The 20954-nt window shown below is 41.7% G+C and overlaps 1 protein-coding gene across 1 annotated transcript in view; it reads left to right on the forward strand.

Annotated features, from left to right (window-relative positions):
• Positions 1 to 20954, forward strand: part of syt9b (synaptotagmin IXb) — a 52903-nt gene that overhangs the window by 21046 nt on the left and 10903 nt on the right. Inside the window, exon 3 of the mRNA XM_072663133.1 lies at positions 1568 to 2114. Coding sequence (XP_072519234.1) covers positions 1568 to 2114 — 547 coding nt within the window. The remainder of the gene's footprint in view (positions 1 to 1567; positions 2115 to 20954) is intronic.

Below are 20954 nucleotides of genomic sequence, written 5' to 3' on the forward strand. Positions count from 1 at the left end.
GACTGTTTGTCCCCTGAATCTGCACCTTAGTCTGAGGAGCTTGATTGTGCTCCCTGTTTTCTGGTCTGCATCATTAGAGTAAACACTGCTGGTTTTGCATATTTTGAGGAACAGTGCATGCGTTTCTCTCCCTGTGAGCACAATAAAGCTTTATTTTGATCAGTGTTCATCAGCCAGCTGCCTAGTCAGTCCCGACAGCCTGACAGATGTTGCACTCCTGCTGGAAAATAATTACAGCTTGGCTAAATAATGCAAATGGATGACTGGCTGTGAAGAATACCTGTTAGTTGGGGTAGTACAAATGCGTCGTCAGGTGCATTGATTTTACAATGAACATTGTTTTCTTGTTTACATTTCACTACAGTTTAAGTAGCTCCTCCAACAACTGTTCATTTCTCTATTCAGTACAGTACAAAAGTCAGAGAACTTTATGTGCTCACAAAAATAAGTTGTTAAAAAATCTAAAATATGACCCAAAAAAGCCCCTAATGCTTCCATTCTTTTCAGGAGTCACATTCAGTGTTTCTACAGAATTCTGCAGGAGATTTTTCTTCACCACTTATCCAAGATCCAAAGCACCACCTCATCTGTTAAACCCTTAAAAAGTCTAGGGGACACCAGCGGGCCGAAAGTGTTATTACAAACTTCTATTATCAGAGAATAGCCCCACCAGTTTGTCCAGAAGTCCCTGTAGTTACTGAGTAATACACCTTAGTGTGTGATAATCTTGGGGTGTTCTTGGGGTGATAAAATGGTTGGGGGAAGGGGGGGGTGTTCGGAAATCAGCAGGAAGAGTTTTCCACACCTGCGAAGTTCATTCAATGATGTTGAGGTCTGGACTCTGGTGCGGTTGAGCTGAAGCAGCTTCAGCAGCTGGGGCTGTGGTGGCTCAGCGGTTAGAGCTCTGGGCTGTTAATGACAGGGTTGTGGGTTTGATACCCAGGCTCAGCAAGCTGCCACTGTTGGGCCCTTGAGCAAGGCCCTTCGCCCTCTCTCCGCTCCCTGGGTGCTGGAGTTGGCTGCCCACCACTCTGGGGGCATGTGTGTGCTCACTGCCTCTAGTTCACTAGAGTGTGTTCACAACCACAGATGGGTCAAATGTGGAGGACACGTTTTGCTGTACATACATACCTTGTTTGTTTGATTTTCTCAGGATCAGCTCCACTTTCAGGTCTGAAGCGAGCTTGATTTGTCAGAGTCTCTCTAATGTAAAAGATTTAGGTGTTGCTTATCTGATGGTGGCAGTTTGAATGGTCCATCAGGGCATGCATGATAGTTAGGGGTCCCATTTTCTCTGTATTTTGAAATAATTTCTTATTAAATAGTTTCTCACACTTTCTTCATCCTTTTGCAAGTCGGACGTCTTCCCCTGAAAATGGGAAGAGACTATTAAATAAATAAAGGGTGTTTTCTGATTTTTGAACAGTACTATGATTCTGAACTGGCCAAAAGTAGCTAGAACCAACTGAATTGTGAGAACATCTGAGATTCCACGATTCACTGAATAATGAAGTCTATTCAAATCAAACCAAAGTATTGTGAGATGCTGTCGATCCCTTTGCTGCAGACATAACTCCATCCGGAGGCAGATGAACCTGTCCAATCCCGACTTCAACCCGGCTCAGTTCCAGCGGCAGGAGTCTCTGTCCGGGCCGGGTCTGGGTCGGATTAAACCGGAGCTCTACAAGCAACGCTCCGTGGACACGGACGACGGGAGGCGGGCGGACAGCTGCGGCCGGCTCCACTTCGTCCTAAAGTATGACTGCGACCTGGAGCAGCTGATCGTGAAGATCCACAAGGCCGAGGATCTGCCCGCCAAGGACTTCTCAGGGACCTCGGACCCATACGTGAAAATCTACCTTCTGCCCGAACGCAAGACCAAGCATCAGACCAAAGTGCACCGCAAGACTCTGAACCCCGTGTTCGACGAGGTCTTCCTGTTTCCCGTGGCCTACGCCGAGCTGAACACGCGCAAACTGCACTTCAGCGTCTACGACTTCGACCGCTTCTCCCGCCACGATCTGATCGGACAGGTGGTGGTGGACAACTTTCTGGACCTGCCTGACTTCCCCAGGGAAACTAAACTCTGCAGAGATATTCTCTACGTCACAGCGGTAAGGCCTCAAGGTTATTGTGTTGATTTGGTCCTGAGAACACTCAGTAAATGTCCATTGATTTTGTCTTGTGTACAAGGTTCTAGGTAACGTTTAAGCTGGTTTGGACGCTTCAAACTTTTTGGAGTTTCTTAACTGTTGAAACATCTCTTACATGTTATTTAGAAAATAGTGTTTTGAAGAATCATGAGTTGAAAAGTTCTTCAGGGAGCAAAAACTGGATGTTTTATGGCATCAGTCCACAGAACTGTACACAGACAAAACTAAACTAAGGGAAGCATTTGACTGAGGTCCGAATATCAAATACCGAACACATTTTTTCACAGGGGTTTTAATTAATTTGCTGTATTTTTCACCATTAATTAAATAGCCTAGTCTTGCTTTTCAAAAAAATCTTTGCTATTACAAAACCAGAGTTAAAAATATTTATTGATCTTAAAATAAATTAGCAAAAATTCATTCCCCCATGTCACTATTTAAATTTTGTAAAAATTTGACATACCAAAAAAATAATGAAGCAAAATATTTTTATTTGCCTCCCAAAAACAATATGGCCACATTACCTAACATTAATTAATGAGTAAAACTGATATTTTTATTTGCCCATTGAATATCCTATTAAGCCCATATAACTGCCCATATAATCTTCTCTGCAAACCAGTAACAGCCACAGATGGAGTGGATGTGCTGGGACTGGGAGGAGAATCTTCCCTTTTCACTGCTGCTGCAGGACCTGCATGACGCCCTTTCTGTTCATTACATGCAGTAGCTGAGTTGTAGTAGAGTTTACCTGAGCTGCACTTTTACTGTTGGAGCACTGTTCCACTTACCGGACAAACTGGGAATCCAGAGGGGGAATCGGCTCTGCTTCTGCACTGTAAGCTCAATGAAGGCGGTCTGAGATACGTTTATGGTCTGGGTGGGTCTAACCAAATGAGTAGGTGACTCTAACTCTCTTCCTCTGGTTTGCAGACTCTGGTTCTATTACAGAACAGAAGGGAGTGGAACCACAGCGTTCATGTTTTCTACAGTCATTAATACCAGTAAAGACCACCGCATAAAAGTGGGGTCGACTGGGGTGAAGTTAAAAACAGAATTTAATTCAGTTCAATGAAATTTTATTTCTATAGGCTTTTTACAACAAATGTTGTCACAAAGCAGCTTTACAGAGGTGCAGGTCCGAGCCTCTTTTGAGCAAGCTAGTGGCAACAGTTGTAAACTCCCTCGGGTCAAAACGAAGAAACCTTGAGAGGAACCAAGACTCAAAAGAGGAACCCATCCACTTCAGGTCGACACCGGATCATAATAATACATCAAAACAGGAATAAAAACAACAATAAACTGAATTAATTAAGAAAAAAATGACCATTACTGGACAAACCACTTGTTCTAGCAAAATGCAACAAGACACATGTGTGTGCAAATGTTTTAGATAAAAAAAAGAAAAAGTATCAGTGGTTACAACTAATGCGTGTTTCAGAACAGCTCAGTAGCGCAGCTGCTTCCTCTACTCATGCATGCTGGTGAAGACTATTGTTCCAGTTCACCACGCAGCTCATTCCCAAACAAGATGGAGCACACCTGATTCCACTTGTTGTCGGTCTCAGCCTTTAAAAACCTGATCATGCGTGTTCTGGCTTGACTGGAATGAAAGCCTGCGGGCGCGTCGGACCCTTTGTGGAAAAAAAAAATTAACACACCTGTGCTAAAAGGATAAAGACCGAAGCTAAACACACTGATAACAGGCAAAAACGGAGGAGCCTCGTTATATAGCAGTTGGCTCACTTTGCAGAGTACCTTGCTGGTCCAGCTGAAGAAGGTTAGAGCACATAGTTCATTCTGAGAGCCTGTCAGAGGTGACCAGGCCTGCTGAGCTATGACTGAGCAATCTGTTTATTTAAGGGAGGGGTTTGGTGAAATATGGAAAGGGGGACTATAAATGTTTTGGTACAATTTGAGCAGCATCATTAGTTGTTTTTTTTTTTTTTCAAATAATGACACAACTTGCGTAACATAGTGGAATAAACTGTTGATTCATTTGAAATTGTAATGCAGTAAAAATTAATGTCTCAAAAAATTTTAATTCTTTAACCCCTTAAAATCTGTTCTAGCATCAACACCATAAACCCTAGAATAGAACCCTGTGGGATGCTACAAAATGTGCTAAACTGAGCAATATCCAAATGATTCATAGTGTTTTCTGCATTCGGCCTGTAAGGTTTAGTGTGTTGATAGAGTGAAAATGTTGAAAAAGGTAACAGAAATATTGTAATGGATACTTTGATTAATTGATTAATGTCCACCACCATGACCCAGCCATAGTACTGAGTAGGACATGCCTCTTTGTATGTTTGAGAAACTATAAAGTCAGGTCTCTGCGAATCAAAAATAATGCTAGATCAGATTCTCTGCAACAAATAACCGCCTTCAGTGTAGAAAGGCAGGAGTACTCTGGGCCCTATCAGGCGGCAAACCTACAAAAATAAGACATTAATAATAAAAATCTATTCACATTTACCAATAGAGGTCTAGATGTATCCCAGATCCCAGATATTGACCATGGGCAAGGTGTATTGTGAGGGCTTTAGGTCACTGGCTTAAGTCTGTATAGAGAGCTAGAGTTGGCCTCAGACTGGTATTGGAAATCAATGTGAGGAATTTGTACATCGATAGAAGCGTCAGGCAAAATTAAATAAACTCAGAGAAAAAAAACACAAGCAAAATTGTGCGTTTTGACAGCTGAACAAAAAAATCAATGCCTAATTTGATCAAAGATAAAAAAGGATGTTCCAGATTGCCTCGATCTTCTCATCTGACTTTCAAATAACCCTTCAAAGGAAGAATTTGGCCCCGGCTGCAAAGCCGGCCGACACCTGAGCATGTAGTTATTAAACTCAAATCGATAACTGCTGATGGGTTTAGTCTGGGATGTGAGAAGCTTAAGAGCCAAGTCCCTCTAAAGCAGCTCTCTCGCCTTGCCACCATGTGGACTTTAGTGACAAGAGGGGAAGCATACAGGTGATTGTTCAATTAGGGTAACCTTTAAGTCCTCACTTAAAAAAATCATAAATAGTATTAAATAGTATTAAATAAGTATTAAATATATTACTTATGGCATATATATATATATATATATATATATATATATATATATATATATATATATATATATATTGCTATTTTGCTACCCCAACCCAGATTCTGAAACTACTCTGCTCCGATAAAATTATAAAAAGTGATCAATTTATTAACCATGTAAACCATGGAAACAAGTAACTATGGAAACAACTTTGAAGCATGTTACATTGATAAGATAAATTGCTGCTGGTTTTATTCTTCACATTTTCAGATGACAAAAAAAGCCCCCAACTGAAGAAGCACCAATATTGTGTTCAGAAAAGTTACCCTAAAGTTATGAATTATTATTAAATATTATTAAAGATTATTAAGTCATTAAGTTTAGTTATAGTATTCTTTATAGTAGTCTTTATTAGGGCTCCTGTAAAAGGCTGGAGGATCCCGGTGCTGTGTCAGAGTCTGGATTAGCAACTTCTGAGCAGTATTAAAAGTAGTGATTGAAGTTCAATGCAATATGTCAATATATGCCTTTCATCCCCTTCAGTGAGGCGACTTTAAGCTCGGAAGTCAAGCGCGAGAGTGGTGGAGCAGAGGAAACAGGAGAGGGAGAGTTTCATTAGAGACGTTGGTTGTGAGCGCAGCTTTAAAGCAGATTATTTCTTCATTATTTCTTCATTAGCTTCATCATTCCTAATTACATAATAGGAGAGCGAGGCACCGTGGTGTTTTCAAACCTATCCTCTTTAAGCCATAAAAATGGAGATGAGCTAATTGGCCATGAAATTATGATAATTGGACTGTTTGGACGCCAGCACCTTTCAGTGTTATTGCTCTGTGATAACATCAAGGCCCTGGACTGTGAATATTTGAAGGCTAATTGAGTTGTAACAGGAGGCTCCCCTGACTCTCTGAGGTCGGAGGCGTCCTGCTCTTAAAGGACGAAATCTGGAAGGAAACTATAACTATCAGAACATGTTGGGGAAGCATTACTTTTAAGAGTGTACACAGGTTTTCTGGAGGACTAGTGGGAATAGGAGATACACTATAAATAGACAAAAGTATTTGGACACTTGTTTGTTCATTGTTTCTTCTGAAATCAAGGGTATTAAAAAGAGTTTATCCTGCTTCTGTTGGAGTAACTGTCTCTACTGTCCAGGGAAGAAGGCTTTCTATTAGATTTTGAAAGAACATTGCTGTAAAGTTTTAATTGCATTCAGTGGCAAGAGCATAAGTGAGGTCAGGATGTTGGATGATGATCACCACACCACCTCATCATGCCCAACTCCCTATACTGTATAGAGCATCATCCATAATTCCAGAGAACATAGTCATTCCACTGCTCCACAGCTCAATGCTGGGGGGCTTCATACCCCTCTTGCCCACACCTGGCATTAGGCAGCATGGTGCCAACAGGTTTACGTATTATTCTTTTGGCAATTCCATCTACTGTCCAACATCCACTGTCACACCTGTCACTTTCAAGCTTTAACTATTTAAAGCTCAAATCAAAAGTGTCTCAAAAGGAGAACTTAAGTTGGTGTGCTGATAAACTATATGGACAAAAGTATTGGGACACGTGCTTATTTCTTTCTAAATCAAGTGTATTAAAAAAATCAAAAACGTTTATTTGATTGCACAAGATTATTTGATTGACAAGAGCATTAGTGAGGTCCGGACCCCATCTCATTCCCAACCCCCCAACTCATCCCAACAGTATTGGATGGAGCACCAACCATCATTCCAGAGAACACAGTTCTTCCACTGCTCCACAGCTCAATGCTGGGGGGCTTTATACCCCTCTATCCCACACCTGACAGAGTCCTAATCTATTGGTAGTTCTTCTTTATGGAGACAAGCTGTGTGTGTGTGTGTATTTGCACATCTGTGTCAGCAATGGGTGCAACTAAAAAAAGCTGAATGCATTCATTAAAAGAGCTGTCCACAAATATTTGGACATGTAGTGGATATAATCTGCGTAAAACCACGCTGATGGATAAGTACAGTAGATTTCTGCCTGTTGTGGTAGTGGTCCTGTCGTATGGCATCATCTGAAAGCATCAGGCAGATGTTGGGGTGTGAGGAAACAGCAGCACTGTGAAAGCAGACTGGCATTTGTTGTTATTTAAAGCCCTGTAGTGCATTTATGGATGCAACCAATATGTGCACAAAGCTCTCCTGGGATAGTTGTAGACTTTGTGCATGTACCGAACAGCATTTAGAGCCAATCAGAAAGGCCAGTGTTCATTAGGAGGCGACAGGGACAGTGGCTACAGTGTTTGGTGTCCTAGTTTGCTTCTTTCTTTCTTTTTTTTGCAGTAGAGGTACAAGTTTGGGCAACTTCCTGGCACAGCAGGTAGTGTGTGTGCTGCACATCTCCAGGGGACCAGGGTTGTTGGTTGGATCCTTGCTCTGGGCTCTGTCTGTGAGGAGTTTGGATCTGTGTTCTCTCTGTGTATGTGACCCCGTTGATACCTGGTCACTTCATGTGTCCTGAGTATTAGGATTATATCTGGATAAGGCCGAGCCACATAAAAACAGACACTCATGATGATGCATCCGACAAATCCGATCACTCGAACCACATCAGGAAGTGGTCTGAGACACATTTGAGCCACGTTATAGCAGTGTAAACCCAATTCAACCAAAACACCAGTAATAAAAAAATACTGGAGTATGATCAGCTACATTTGGAGTAATGGAAAAGTTCCTATTTCCTTTTTTGAGGTTGAATTGGATTCTGTTGTTGTGTTGGTCCATCTCCTGGACTGGTTGATCTCCTTCTACTGTCCAACATCCACTGTCACACCTGTCCCTCTCAAGCTGTAACGATTTAAAGCTTAAATCAAAAGTGTCTCAAAAGGAGAACTTGAGTTGGTGTGCTGATAAACTATATGGAAAGTATATAAAGTATTGGGACACCTGCTTATTTCTTTCTAAATCAAGTGTATTATCAATTTGATTGCGCTGAGTGACAAGAGCATTAGTGAGGTCCGGACCCCATCTCATTCCCAACCCCCCAACTCCTCCCAAAAATATTGGATGGAGCACCAACCATCATTCCAAAGAACACAGTTTTTCCACTGCTCCACAGCTCATTGCTGGGGGGCTTTATATCCCTCTAGCCCACACCTGGCAGAGTCCTAATCTATTGGTAGTACTTCTCTACGGAGACTAGACAAGCTGTGTATATATGTGTGTGTTTGCACATCTGTGTCAGCAATGGGTGCAACTAAAAATAGCTGAATGCATTCATTAGAAGGGGTGTCCACAAATATTTGGACATGTAGTGTACTGTATACTGGATGTACTAAGAAGTTTCACAGCAGTTGTACAGGGATCTTTTGCTTCCACTTTCACAATCATTATTTCATTGAAGGAACAGTGCTTCTACTGCAGTGTGGCTTTGGGCTCCTCTGGTATGGACGATGCTCTGGATGTTCTGCTCAGCTCAAACTTGGTGGGGGTAGAAATATCTGAAGATATATATAACCATCTGCCCTGATCCCTTTTATGCTTTGAGAGTTGGAACATAAAAACATACTTTGTGTGCATAGCTAACGATGGCACTAGGAGGCCTGTGTTGAAGTGACCTACATGCAATGTGGCTTTGCCTTGACAGGAAGCTACAGCTTTAGAGACGTGTGGCATTCACACAGATGTGCAGCCTCCGGGGCAGCGTCTGGCTCTATGGGGAAATTGATCACGGTCTAAACCACAGTGATCAGCCTTAACCATAAAACCACCTGCCTAATATTGTGTAGCCCCATGGAGCCATGGACTTCACAAGACATCAGCATTCACTTATTCAGCAGTTTGGGCTTGAGTAGCTCTTCTGTGGGACTGACAAAACCTTATGGTTCTCAGTTGGGCACAAAATAATAATGTATTATGAGCAACAGCGTCAAAAGGATTGACATTCATTACTAGTAGTGTGGATACTAGGGTTTAAAAGACTTCTATAGAAGTTAAAGTAACAACTGAAGCTTTTTACTCCAGTAAAAGTGTAAAAGTACTGGTTTCAGAACGACTTCAAGTAGAAAAGTAAAAGTAATGGAAGGAAAACAAAGGCCGAAAGCTTAGGCCGCACCACAGGGGTCTATAGTGCACTACCCCCCCCCCCCCCCCCCCTCCCCAAAAACCCATTTCTCTAAAAGCCATAATGAGGAGTATGTTCTATTAAAATGTGGATGTTAAAAATGTTGGGCTGCACTAGGCTCCTGTTTCAGCTGCAGATCTGCCCATTGAAAATGAAGCATTTCAGTAATATCAGCTCTATTAAAGGAGCGTCTCTGTGCTCTACTGAGCATTAACATGAGCTTCATGGAGGAAAATATGAGGAGTCGTTGTCTAGAAGGATTGTATTGGGACAAAGAGTGGGAGGCGTGTGATCAATAATCTTTATATTTATTATAAACCTCTATATCTATTCTCATCCAACCACAATCAAATTGACACTTTCCAGATGGCGGATTTATCTGGATAGGGTTGTTGCTTTTTTTGAAGGATGATGAGCTGGAATGAAATAGGAGTAACGAGGCTGTTTTTAAAATGTAAGGAGTAGAAAGTTCATATAATTGGGTTAAAATGTAAGAAGTAGACATAAAAAGTCAGCTGAAGAATCATTACTTCTAAAGTATAGATAACCAACATTTTTACTTATGTAAAGTAACAAAGTATTTGTACTTCGTTACTTGACACCTCTGATTGTGAGCTTGGCCCAAATAGCCATATGAGGCACAATCAGCAACTACACATTTCCCCAAATATGAATATGACATGAAATACAGGATAATTTAGTAGCAGTATGTAACTTACATTTACATTTACATTTACATTTACGGCATTTAAAAGTGCTTTGCTATTTACCCAAGAAAAACCTCAGCTAGTTAGAATAGACTAATAGTTCAAAGATAGACATTACTTTAGACATTACTAAACACAAGACATTGAGGTGACCATAGCACTCTATTTGTCCAAGTACTCTCGGAAGAGGAGGGTCTTCAGTCTGGGTTTGAAGACAGCGAGCGACAGGACAGAAAAAAGTCTGGACGCTTGTCTTCCGTGGATTTTGAGGGATGACGGGTCGAGCCGAGTCGTACTTGAAGCTCGAAGGGTTCTTGGTGCGCATCGGCTTTTGACCATTGCCATCAAGTACGGAGGGGCTGGTCTGTTCTTGGCTTTGTAGGCCAGCGTCAGGGTTTTGAATCTGATGCGGGAAGCAGCTACAGGAAGCCAGTGAAGAGAACGCAGCAGTAGAGTAACTTTTATTGTATATGTGTTTCCAGTAGGCATTCGTGAATTTTACCATTTTCCAACAGATTTCCTAAAGATGCCTTGAAATTGTCCATTTTCTAAATGATTCGCAAACTAAAATCACTAGCTTCATGTTACCCAGCTAGATCATGTGCAGCATCTGCATTTTTGACAACTGGAAAGTCTGAATTTCCCAAATCTCAGCTTCCTACTTCCCACCTCAAAGCATTCACCCTCTTCACCCTCAGCCGTTTGTAGTTGGAACAGGGGGATGCTCACAGCAAACTAGGGCTTGTTTGGCTGCTGTGGCTGCATAAAAAGCTCTTAAAAAGCTTGTTGAATGTCATTTGAATTACAGTGCTGTTTGCTTAGCGCTTCATTAATTTTCAAAGTGAATGTAGGCCAGGAGTATCTTATCCACACAGGACCAGAGTGTGTGTGTGTGCAGCTTTTAATTCCAACACACCTCAAATGTTGGACGGACTGCTGAAGACCAACTAATTTAATAGCTGTATGGAATAAAAACCTGCAGCCACGCTGGTCTCCTTTATGGAGAAGATTGGATGCTAATGTGGTTGGCAATGGCCATTCACCCTTAATGTAGAGCTGACAACAACATGACAGCTCTCAGAATGACTTACCCGAGGATCTCCATGTGTTGAGCGATATCATACTCAAATGCAAAATTGAAAGTCTGCTTAAAAAGCCTTGAGAATGAGCAATCATGAGTTGAGAGGCCATTCAATTTGGTTTTCCCCAATTAAAAGCATCATAAATGGTCATATGCTGATAAATAGACGACTGGTAAATGGCTGAAAGTTTGATAACTGACATTTAATGCATATATTTTGTAATATTTTTTATTTTTAAGATAAATTTAAAACTGAAATACATAACCAACAATAAAACATAAATAATAGTTAACAAAGTCAGGATCTAGAGTTAGGAGTCCTGCCCACGACCTCTTATTGGCCTACAGTCTTAAAAAAGAAAGGTGCTGCAAAAGGTTCTTTGAGGGATGCCATTAAAAAAATACTTTTGGTATCCTAAAGAGCCATTTTTCTACAAGAGATATATTATATGATATAATATAGTAATAAATACATAAATAAAATAATGCATTCAGTTGGAAATGTGCTCTCTTAGACTCTGGCTGCCGATGCCAAAGCAGCATGGCTCGGATTGAGCCTCGTGACAACCTGGCCATAGAGGCAGCTTCTTTCAAAATATCCAAAAAGGGCCACAGTGTGTCCCAGAAGATGCATGATTTTGATTCACTGAGAACATTTATTCTATTTGTATGATAAACATATTTTTTTATTCATTTGTTTGTCAGTTTCTCCCAATTTGGTACTGCCAATTAACGCACCCACGTTCATCACTCCCCCTAGCACTAGCAATGCTCCCGACACTAGGAAGGTGAGGGTTTCCAATGATACATGCTAGAGCCACCACCTCTTTTTGAACTGCCGCTAATGCAACATTGCTGGGTAGCCGACACACTTGAAGGGTCCCTATCTCCACCACACCAGCTAACAGACACCTGTGCCGGCCACCATCGCTTAAGAGTGATGCTCTCGTTGACTCCAAGCGCTGATGGCAAAGCAGCATGGCTCGGGATTCAGACTGGTGAACCGCTGGCTATAGTGGCAGCACATTAGACCACTGAGTCATTTGGCGCAACCCTTTCAGACGTCTCCTGAAGCCTGATGCACTTTGAGATTTCCTACTAAAAGTTCAATCATTGTTTATTGGATACAACCATACCAACCATCCAGGCCTGCGGTTGTGTGTAAAGGATGGCAATGACTGTATCTGAACATCCAGAAATTGCCAGATTATGGTCAGGACAGTTTTACAGTTTTAAAAATCAGTTGATTTGAATCCAGTAGTCATGTAATTTAGGGCAGATCCAAAACAGATGTGGTGACGATCTCTCAGAGACATGGCACCTGAAAATGCATCTCTTTTTTAGCATATTTAAGATTTTACTTTTACATGTATGCTCGTTATCGTCATTTTTGATGTATAGATTTTGAAAATATTTTTTCCATCACCAAAATGTACCGTTAATAAGAGTATTGGGCGTTGTCCATTCATCTCAAAACATCTGCAATCACCTTGAAATATATTTAAATATGATGCTTCTAGGTTCTGTACTCCCATGAAGTTTGAAAGTGTGTGTGTGTGTTTGGTTGGGGGGGGGGGGGTTCCTCAAGAGCTGGTGGGATCTTACAGTGGAAATACTGTGGGTCTGCTTCAAAGTGACAGCAGCAGAAGCATCATAGGCCTTTCCAGCTCTCATATGTAGGCCGTATCTCTGGGGACATGCGGCGAGGGACCAACAGTCGCCCAAGCTGTACATATGTAAATATATAAATCATTTTCCGCAGCACAGATTGTATATTTACAATCTCATATGGAGGAGAGGGTTGTTAACCTTGCATTAAAATATATAAACAGTTCAGTGTGTATCTGGATGTACAGGATAGGAGTGGAAGAGAAGTTCTGTTTAAAGGAGATCATTTAAACTATGCATGTGCTGCTATACTTTATGCCCAAAGTTTGTGGACACCCCTTCTAATGAATGCATTCAGCTACTTTAAATTGCACCCACTGCTGACACAGATGTGCAAATGTACACGCACAGCTTGTCTAGTTGCTGTAGAGAAGTACTGCGTAAAGAGTAGGACTTTCTGGCTAATGGCTCAATGCCTAATGCCAGGCGTGGGCTTGAGGGGAATAAAGCCTTCCAGCATTGAGCTGTGTTCTCTGGAACGATGATGGCGCTCCATCCGATTTCTTTGGGATGAGTTGGGGTGCTGATCATCCAACACCGAGACCTCATTAACGCTCTTGACGCTGAATGCAGTCAAAGCAATGCTCCAAAATCCAATCTGATAGAAACCCTATATAATTTGGAAACAAAACTGAGAAGGTGTCCCAATACTTTTGTCCATTTATTGTATCTTTGTCATTCGACACAGTTCAAATAGTAAATGTTGGACTCTAAACTTCAGAGAGAAAGGTTAGAGCAAGACTACCTATTTCCCAGTCCTTATTGAGGGTTCTTATTTCTTATTTTTCCATATTTTGTAGGTGTGGAGAATATAATGCATTTTAGCTTGAGGACCAGTTTGGCGTACTCCTGGGTTAAATTGTGGGACCGGTGTTGTTTGTGGGTGTGAAGTGATTTGTCTAAACATACTATGAAACTGTGCTTGTAATATTTCTCATTTCAGCCTAAGCTTACATCAGAAAAGGCTGTTTAAGCCAACAGTTCATTGACAAAGCTCTTTTTACTGGAGTTTCTTTACTCTTTGTTGAATTTTATTGACCATAACAGAAAACAATTTCCATATAATTTACAGCATTTATCATGAATCCCATAAATAAATGAGATTAGTGACATTTAATATTAGCACGGCCATCTCTAATCCTACTTTCGCAAACTATTTTTTTTTGAGCAGATTGCATCACAACAACTTTGCCATGTTAAAGCTAGATAGCACTAGCCTAAAGCTAGCCTAATGGCTAATACTAAATGTATGAAATTTAGCTATAATTTTCTCAGAAATACATCCGTGACATTTGGAAATGCAAAACTTTCCATCAAATCACCTGTAATATTGTTTGTTTGGTGAAACATTATAGTGTTGTGGTGCATTCCGGTCACTGTAAATGATGATGGTTGGTCAAAGCTGTTCAGTCATCTCTAAGCTGCCTATGAATAAAACACAAGCTAGTTAATGTATGTAAAGGGCAATCCATTTCTCTCAGCTGGAGACAAGGAAGAGGGAGAGTGAAAGATTGAAGGGTCTCTAATCTGGAAGAGTAAAAGGTCAATCATGATGATTTAGTGCCACTGAATGAGCTGTCAGGAAGTCTCACTTCTGCAGAAGAGACATTTGCCCTCCGACGAGTATTGAGAAATGTAATGACATACAGTATCTGGAGGAGCTAATGAAATCCCCTCAAAGACTCTGAAAGTCATGTTCTTATCAAGCACTTGTACATGATTCTGTGATTCACCACGCATATACGCTAATTTGGATCTTTGTGAAGATGATAGAAGAATTTAACATCTGCATCTGCACCATAAGGACAAAAGTATTGGGACACCTGTTCGTTCATTGTTTCTTTTCCGAAACCAAGGATATTAAAAAAGTTTATCATTTTTTAATAGTTGGAGCAAATGTCTCTACTGTCCAGGGAGGAAGGCTTCCTGCTAGATTTTGGAGGAGCACTGCTGTGAGGATTTGATAGCATTCAGTGACAAGAGCGTTGGTGAGGTCAGGATGTTGGATGATGATCAGCACCCCACCTCATTCACAACTCCCCTGCTCATCCCAAAATGAATTCCAGCTCCACAGCTCAATTCTGGGGGGCTTTATACCCCTCTCGATCACACCTGGAATCAGGCAGTAGCATTATTCCTGCTGTAAAACCCAGCCCAAGACCCGCATTTGCTGGTAACTGGTTTCGGATGGTCTTTGATGGTCAAGGTGGTTGAAAAGGTGGTTGAAAATCCTCATCCAGGAGAAACCATACCCTATACTGGTCAGTTTGCTCGTTAGCCAGTTCTTGAGTAGCATAGCATACTTTGCATTTGATTTTGGTTCTGCTGGTCATGATGGTCAACCAACTTGGTAATGCTGGTCATGCTGGTTGATTAACTTGGTGATGCTAACTTGGTGATGCTGGTCATGCTGGTTGATCAACTTGGTCTTGCTGGTCATGCTGGTTGATTACCTTGGTCTTGCTGGTCATGCTGGTTCACCAGCTTTTTATTCAGCAGGGTAATTTCATCCTGTGTAATGTAGGTTGGCTAGTCCTACTGTTCCTTAAGTAACGCTCAGCCCTAAAGCACTAACATACCTTAAAATCAATAAAAAAAAAATGAGGCCGACATGGTACATTTACATCATGCTAACTGGGTCCCTATTATCACTCATTGGCTGCTAGCTTTGTCAGCATGTTTCAGGTGAAGTATCCCTTTAAGAGGCTCTTGGAAGAGTGTGGAAAGGTTGAAGGCACTCCAGGGGGACTAGTGCGTCTGGATAATCGCACAAGATAGACCGCCTCTACTCTCTCTCAGCCATATTGAACCTCTTCACAACTGCGCTGTAATTTCATTGACAGCACACAAGTGACCATAATTTCACCGCTGACTTGATTTAAGTGCTTATGAGAATGGAGGCGACTGTTATCCTATAGTCTACAGATGGAAGTGCGTAATTGAATTACCGGGCTGAGAGGAATGGGCGGTTTCGCAAGGTCCAGCACTTAATGTCTCCCTCGCCCAAAGAGAGTGAGTGCTTCAATCGTTTGCACTGGGTTAAAAACCCAGGCGCCGGTCCAGCCCTCAGGAGCAGGCGCAGGGTGTGTTGTCATGGAGGCTCGGAGGGGAAATGTCACCTTGCTCTGACACTCCATTGCTTAACACACTACAACAAATCGATTTGCTTGAATGAATAAATTGATACTAATTCCACAGACGAAACAGGACGGTTGATCGAGCCGAACCGTTGGAGGTGAAGTGTTGGACGCTTCCCACTTAGCGAACCTTCCTTCAGGTTTTCTGCTATACTCGGCTACCCATTTGTCATCCTAACGAAGCAGGCAGGTTTTGCATTGACGCAAAAATGGATGCTCCAATTCCAGATTAATTTGTTGCAAAAGAGTAGACCCCTTCACCCTTGCTAATGAGGGCTGTGTTTTGAACGGGAAAGCTGCTGGCAACGAGAGGCGGCATTATTTATAGTGGGCCTTTCCCTAGACATTAATTACAATGCGTGAGAAATAACAAACACAAAGTGTATATAATATTACAACGAGCCCAAAGCCTTTCTTTGATCTCCGTGGATGGCTCAGTTAGTCTACGCACAGGATGTGCTCAGCGGCCTTCATTTGTTGACTAGCTTGGATTTCAAGGTTGACAGAATCTCCACAACATGACGCCTCACTGGACTGAAATCTGATCAACTCGTTTTGGGCAAGACGAAGCAACTTGTCAAAACATGTCATACAGGCCTTAATTAAAGTCACATGGGTGTGATTAGCTGGAATTTACAATTAGAACAATTCGATTTCTGGGGAAATTGTGCCAGATCCAGACAAGAATCAGGGCTAGTTATAAGTTTCCAAGTCATCGTTAGAAATCATCACTCTTATCAAGCACTTGTACATAATTCTGTGATTCACCACACTTAGACGCTCATTTGGATCTTTGTGAAGATGATAGAAGAATATATGCGTCTGCACTATAAGGACAAAAGTATTGGGACACCTGCTCGTTCATTGTTTCTTTTCCGAAACCAAGGATATTAAAAAAAGGTTTATCCTGCTTTTGTTAGAGCAAATGTCTCTACTGTCCAGGAAAGAAGGCTTCCTGCTAGATTTTGGAGGAGCATTGCTGTGAGGATTTGATAGCATTCAGTGACATAAACGTTGGTGAGGTCAGGATGTTGGATGATGATCAGCAGCCCACGTCTTTCACAACTCTCCTGCTCATCCCAAAATGAATTCCAGCTCCACAGCTCAATTTTGGGGAACAAGAATCAGGGCTAGTTATAAGTTTCTAAGTCAAAGTTAAGTCAGATTTATTGTCAAAACATGGGATTGAAATTGTGTTACTCTCAGACCCATAGGTCAACAATAAACCCCAAACATTTATCATTAAATAACACAAAGTATAGAAAAGATATTATGCTATTTTTTTGGAATGTAAGAGTTTAAGTGTTTGTATAAATGTGTAAATGTGGTTGGTGTGGTGCAACAGATAACACCACTACCTGCCGATGAGATATTACACTCCGTAGGAACCCAGGGTTCGATTCCCGGTTTGGCTGACTGTACTGCGCTACACCAATAGGAGTCCTTGGGCAAGACTCCTAACACTGCATTGGCCCTCTGTAACCTCTGTAATACAAGTAACCTTGTAAGTCACTCTGGATAAGAGCATCAGCTAAATGCTGTAAATGTAATGTAAATGTAAATAAATAGAGGCCTTGACATAATCATCATCATCAGAATTAAAGTGGCATATGCAGCAATGTACTTATAAAGTGTATGAATGAAGTATATGTACAGAGCTCCCTGAAAAGACATGAAAAGTACAGTGGCATATGCAGCAGATTAAGAATCTAGGTACGGTCAGTGCAAATATAAACAGTAGTGCAAATCAGAGCTTACAGACTCTTAAAGTGATGTGTGCATGACCAGTTCAGTACTGAGTTTCTGAATGAAGACTGGCTTTAGGCCTTGGGACATCATGCATACCTCATATTCCCTGGCTTTCATTATATGTGGTATTTATAAGATGTTCAGATTGGGGTCAATAACATACAGTATAGATAAAAGTATTGGGACACCTGCTCATTCAGTTTTCTTCTGAAATCAGAGGTATTAAAAAGAGTTGATGCTGCTTTTGTTGGAGTAACTGTCTCTACTGTCCAGGCAAGAAGGCTTTCTACTAGATTTTGGCGAAGTATTCCTGCAAATATTTGATTGCATTCAATGACAAGAGTGATAGTGAGGTCAGGATGTTGGATGATGATCACCACCCCACCTCATCATCCACAACTCCTCAACTCATCCCAAAAGTATTGGATGGAGCTCCACCATCCATTATTCCAAAGAAAACACAGTCCCACTGCTCCACAGCCCAATGCTGGGGACTCTAGCCTATGCATGGCATTAGGCAGCATGGCGCCAATAGGTTCATGTTTGGTCCTATTCTACTGGCAGCCTTGTAAGTCTTAAAGGCCATTATTTAGCACAAATGAATGACAAAGACTTATTCAGCCAGACAAATGACCCTAATAACATAAGGTCTCCATCTAGCCAGGCAGCTACCTTTGTAACTTCAGTATTCAGCTGGTTGTCCTCCTCATCTGACAAGTGATTTCTGTCATAATCCATTCTTCCTTGTACCTAACCACTTCCAGCACTAGCAACTCCCTCCCAGTTGGGTGGTAATGAACGCTGCATCCAGCCCGGCAGGCACAGACAGGGGACCTGCTCCGATAATGAGCCTCTCTCTGCAGCTAGCCCCCCTCTGACCTTTCAGTACTGAGATAATAAATGAAATCTCCTGCAGAGAGAGAAAGCTGTGGGTCCTGAACCGCCCTGAACCACCCAGAACGGCGCCCATTTATCTTTGCTGCCCTTAGAGCTCCATGGATACACACGAGCAGAGAGACTGGATGTGTTAGGCAGCAGTCAGCCCACTGAGGTGTTAGCAGGAGTTGGCCTTATATGGCGTATGAAGATCTTTGAGCATTTAATGAGGGGTTTTATTTATTATTAAATATTAAATATTTATTTATTTATTATTATTTTTTATTTATTTAGGCTTATGTTTGTAAAGGATGAGGATCTGGAACAGCAGAAGTAGCAGGGATGCACCAAAATGAGAAAGAAGAGAACGTTCAGTGCAGTTTTCATGTAGTTTCATGTAGCCAATGCTGAAATATACACAAATTTAGAGAAATTCAGAAATGCACTGGATCAGTGTTACAGAGGCCCTGTTCACACCTGGCATTAATATGACTGCTGAAACGCATAGCTATCCACACCTGCCACCGGATTTCTCACAATTTATGAATTATTTGAGACGAGGCACTTCATTTCGCTTGCATTTCATACTTGAATACAGTTCCACCCCTAAGACAGATTCTGGGCTCATTTGGGGGAGGAACTCATACTTACTGGTTTGCTTTCACAGAGAAGAATTCCCTTCAAACCGCGGATCAATTGTGCAGGTTCTAACATCACAGCAGATCACATCGGGATCAGCTTGAAGCGAACCCCAGATCACTTTAGGATTTCAGGAGGATCAGAGATCGGTTCTCTGGGCCCACTCCCAGGCTCGAATGCAGCTATCATACTAGACCAACCGCACCACTCTCAGTACAGAGTAAGCTCTCCCAGGTCTGGAAATAAATACCATAGTGAACACGCCCTTAAGGTTAGCAGCAAGTGTTTTCAGTGCAGCCTCACAGATCAAATTCTGCCTCAAGATCTCAGGAAGAGGCCTCCATAACAATTAGCCTTCGGTATATGAGTGCATTAAGATGGTTCGGAGAGATCAGACGCTTAGTAATAGTCATGGTACGGCCCGCGATATGCTCTTGGCAACGTTACCCTCCAGGCTGGAGTGGAGCAGAGTGTTTTCCATTAACATATATCAGTGCATAATTGGGAGCGCATGGAGGTTCTGGCAGCTGCATGGTTGGGCAAGGCCTGGCTGCATTAGAAAGCCATTTATGCTACGAAGACAATCATTTATGACTTATGTATGGCTTAATGACTTATGACTCCTCCATCAACCTCTTCCATCCTGTTGTTTCACTGGGGCACAGATAGAAACCAGAGCAGGGAGAGTACTGAACGCAGCTGGAGAATCAAAAGCTTTACAATGGTAGCACTTGAGGGCCTACCAGCATAGAAGAAGTTAAGCAGAAGTTAAGTACACTCTATGTACAAATGTTTGTGGACACCCCTTCTAATGAATGTACTCAACTACTTTAAGTTGCACCTATTGCTGACACACACATACAGCTTTTCTTGTCTCTGTAGAAAAGTACTGCCAATATAATAGGACTCTCTAGAGTAGATATTGGTACCATGCTACCTAATGCTGGGCGTGGATTATAGGGGGTTATAAAGCACCCCTAGCATTGAGCTGTGGGGCAATGAAAGAACTGTGTTCTCTGGAATGATGGATGGTCGAGCTCCATCCAATACTTTTGGGATGAGTTGGAGAGTTGGGGATGATCAGGTGGGGTGGTGATCATCATCCAACATCTTGACCTCACTAATGTCCTTATAATCAAATCCTCACAGCAATGCTCCTCCAAAATCTAGTAGAAAGCCTTCTTGCCTGAACAGAAGAGACAGTTACTCTAACAAAGGGGGGATCAACTCTTCTTAATACCCCTGATTTCGGATAAAACAATGAATGAGCAGGTGTCCCAATACTTTTGTTCATAAAGTAAAATATAGTTTTCTGTTTTTCGTGCTTTTAATATTCAGAATGTTCCACATCCAGAAAGTAATGTCTGTTAGGAGAGTAAAGGGAGTACAGAAGTGCAGAAATGCCATCCCTACATTTTGGACTGCTATCAGTCTTCAATTCAATGTCAGAACCACGGTTATCAGTTCAGAGATTAGTGATATGGACATAATGAGGAAATTGCTGAGTAGCAGGGCTGTGATAGGCTCTCTTTGAAAGTGTGATGAGATGACTTGCGGGTAATTTTTATGAGCTGGATTAGCCCTCAGCTAGATCACTTCAGCAAAAAGCTCAGACTGTAGAAATGATCCTCATTCTTACTCCTTCACCTGCTGCTACTTCACCACCCAGGCCGGAAGGCTCTACACCTCAAACACATTAATATTTTTATTGAAGCCAGATGCCACCCCACATCTATCTTATGAAAGATAAATTGTCCTATAAATAATTATTAAATTATTGTTGTGTTATAAATTATTGTCATTTCATTT

Source organism: Salminus brasiliensis, chromosome 19 (assembly GCF_030463535.1).
Source record: "Salminus brasiliensis chromosome 19, fSalBra1.hap2, whole genome shotgun sequence".
Taxonomy (NCBI): domain Eukaryota; kingdom Metazoa; phylum Chordata; class Actinopteri; order Characiformes; family Bryconidae; genus Salminus; species Salminus brasiliensis.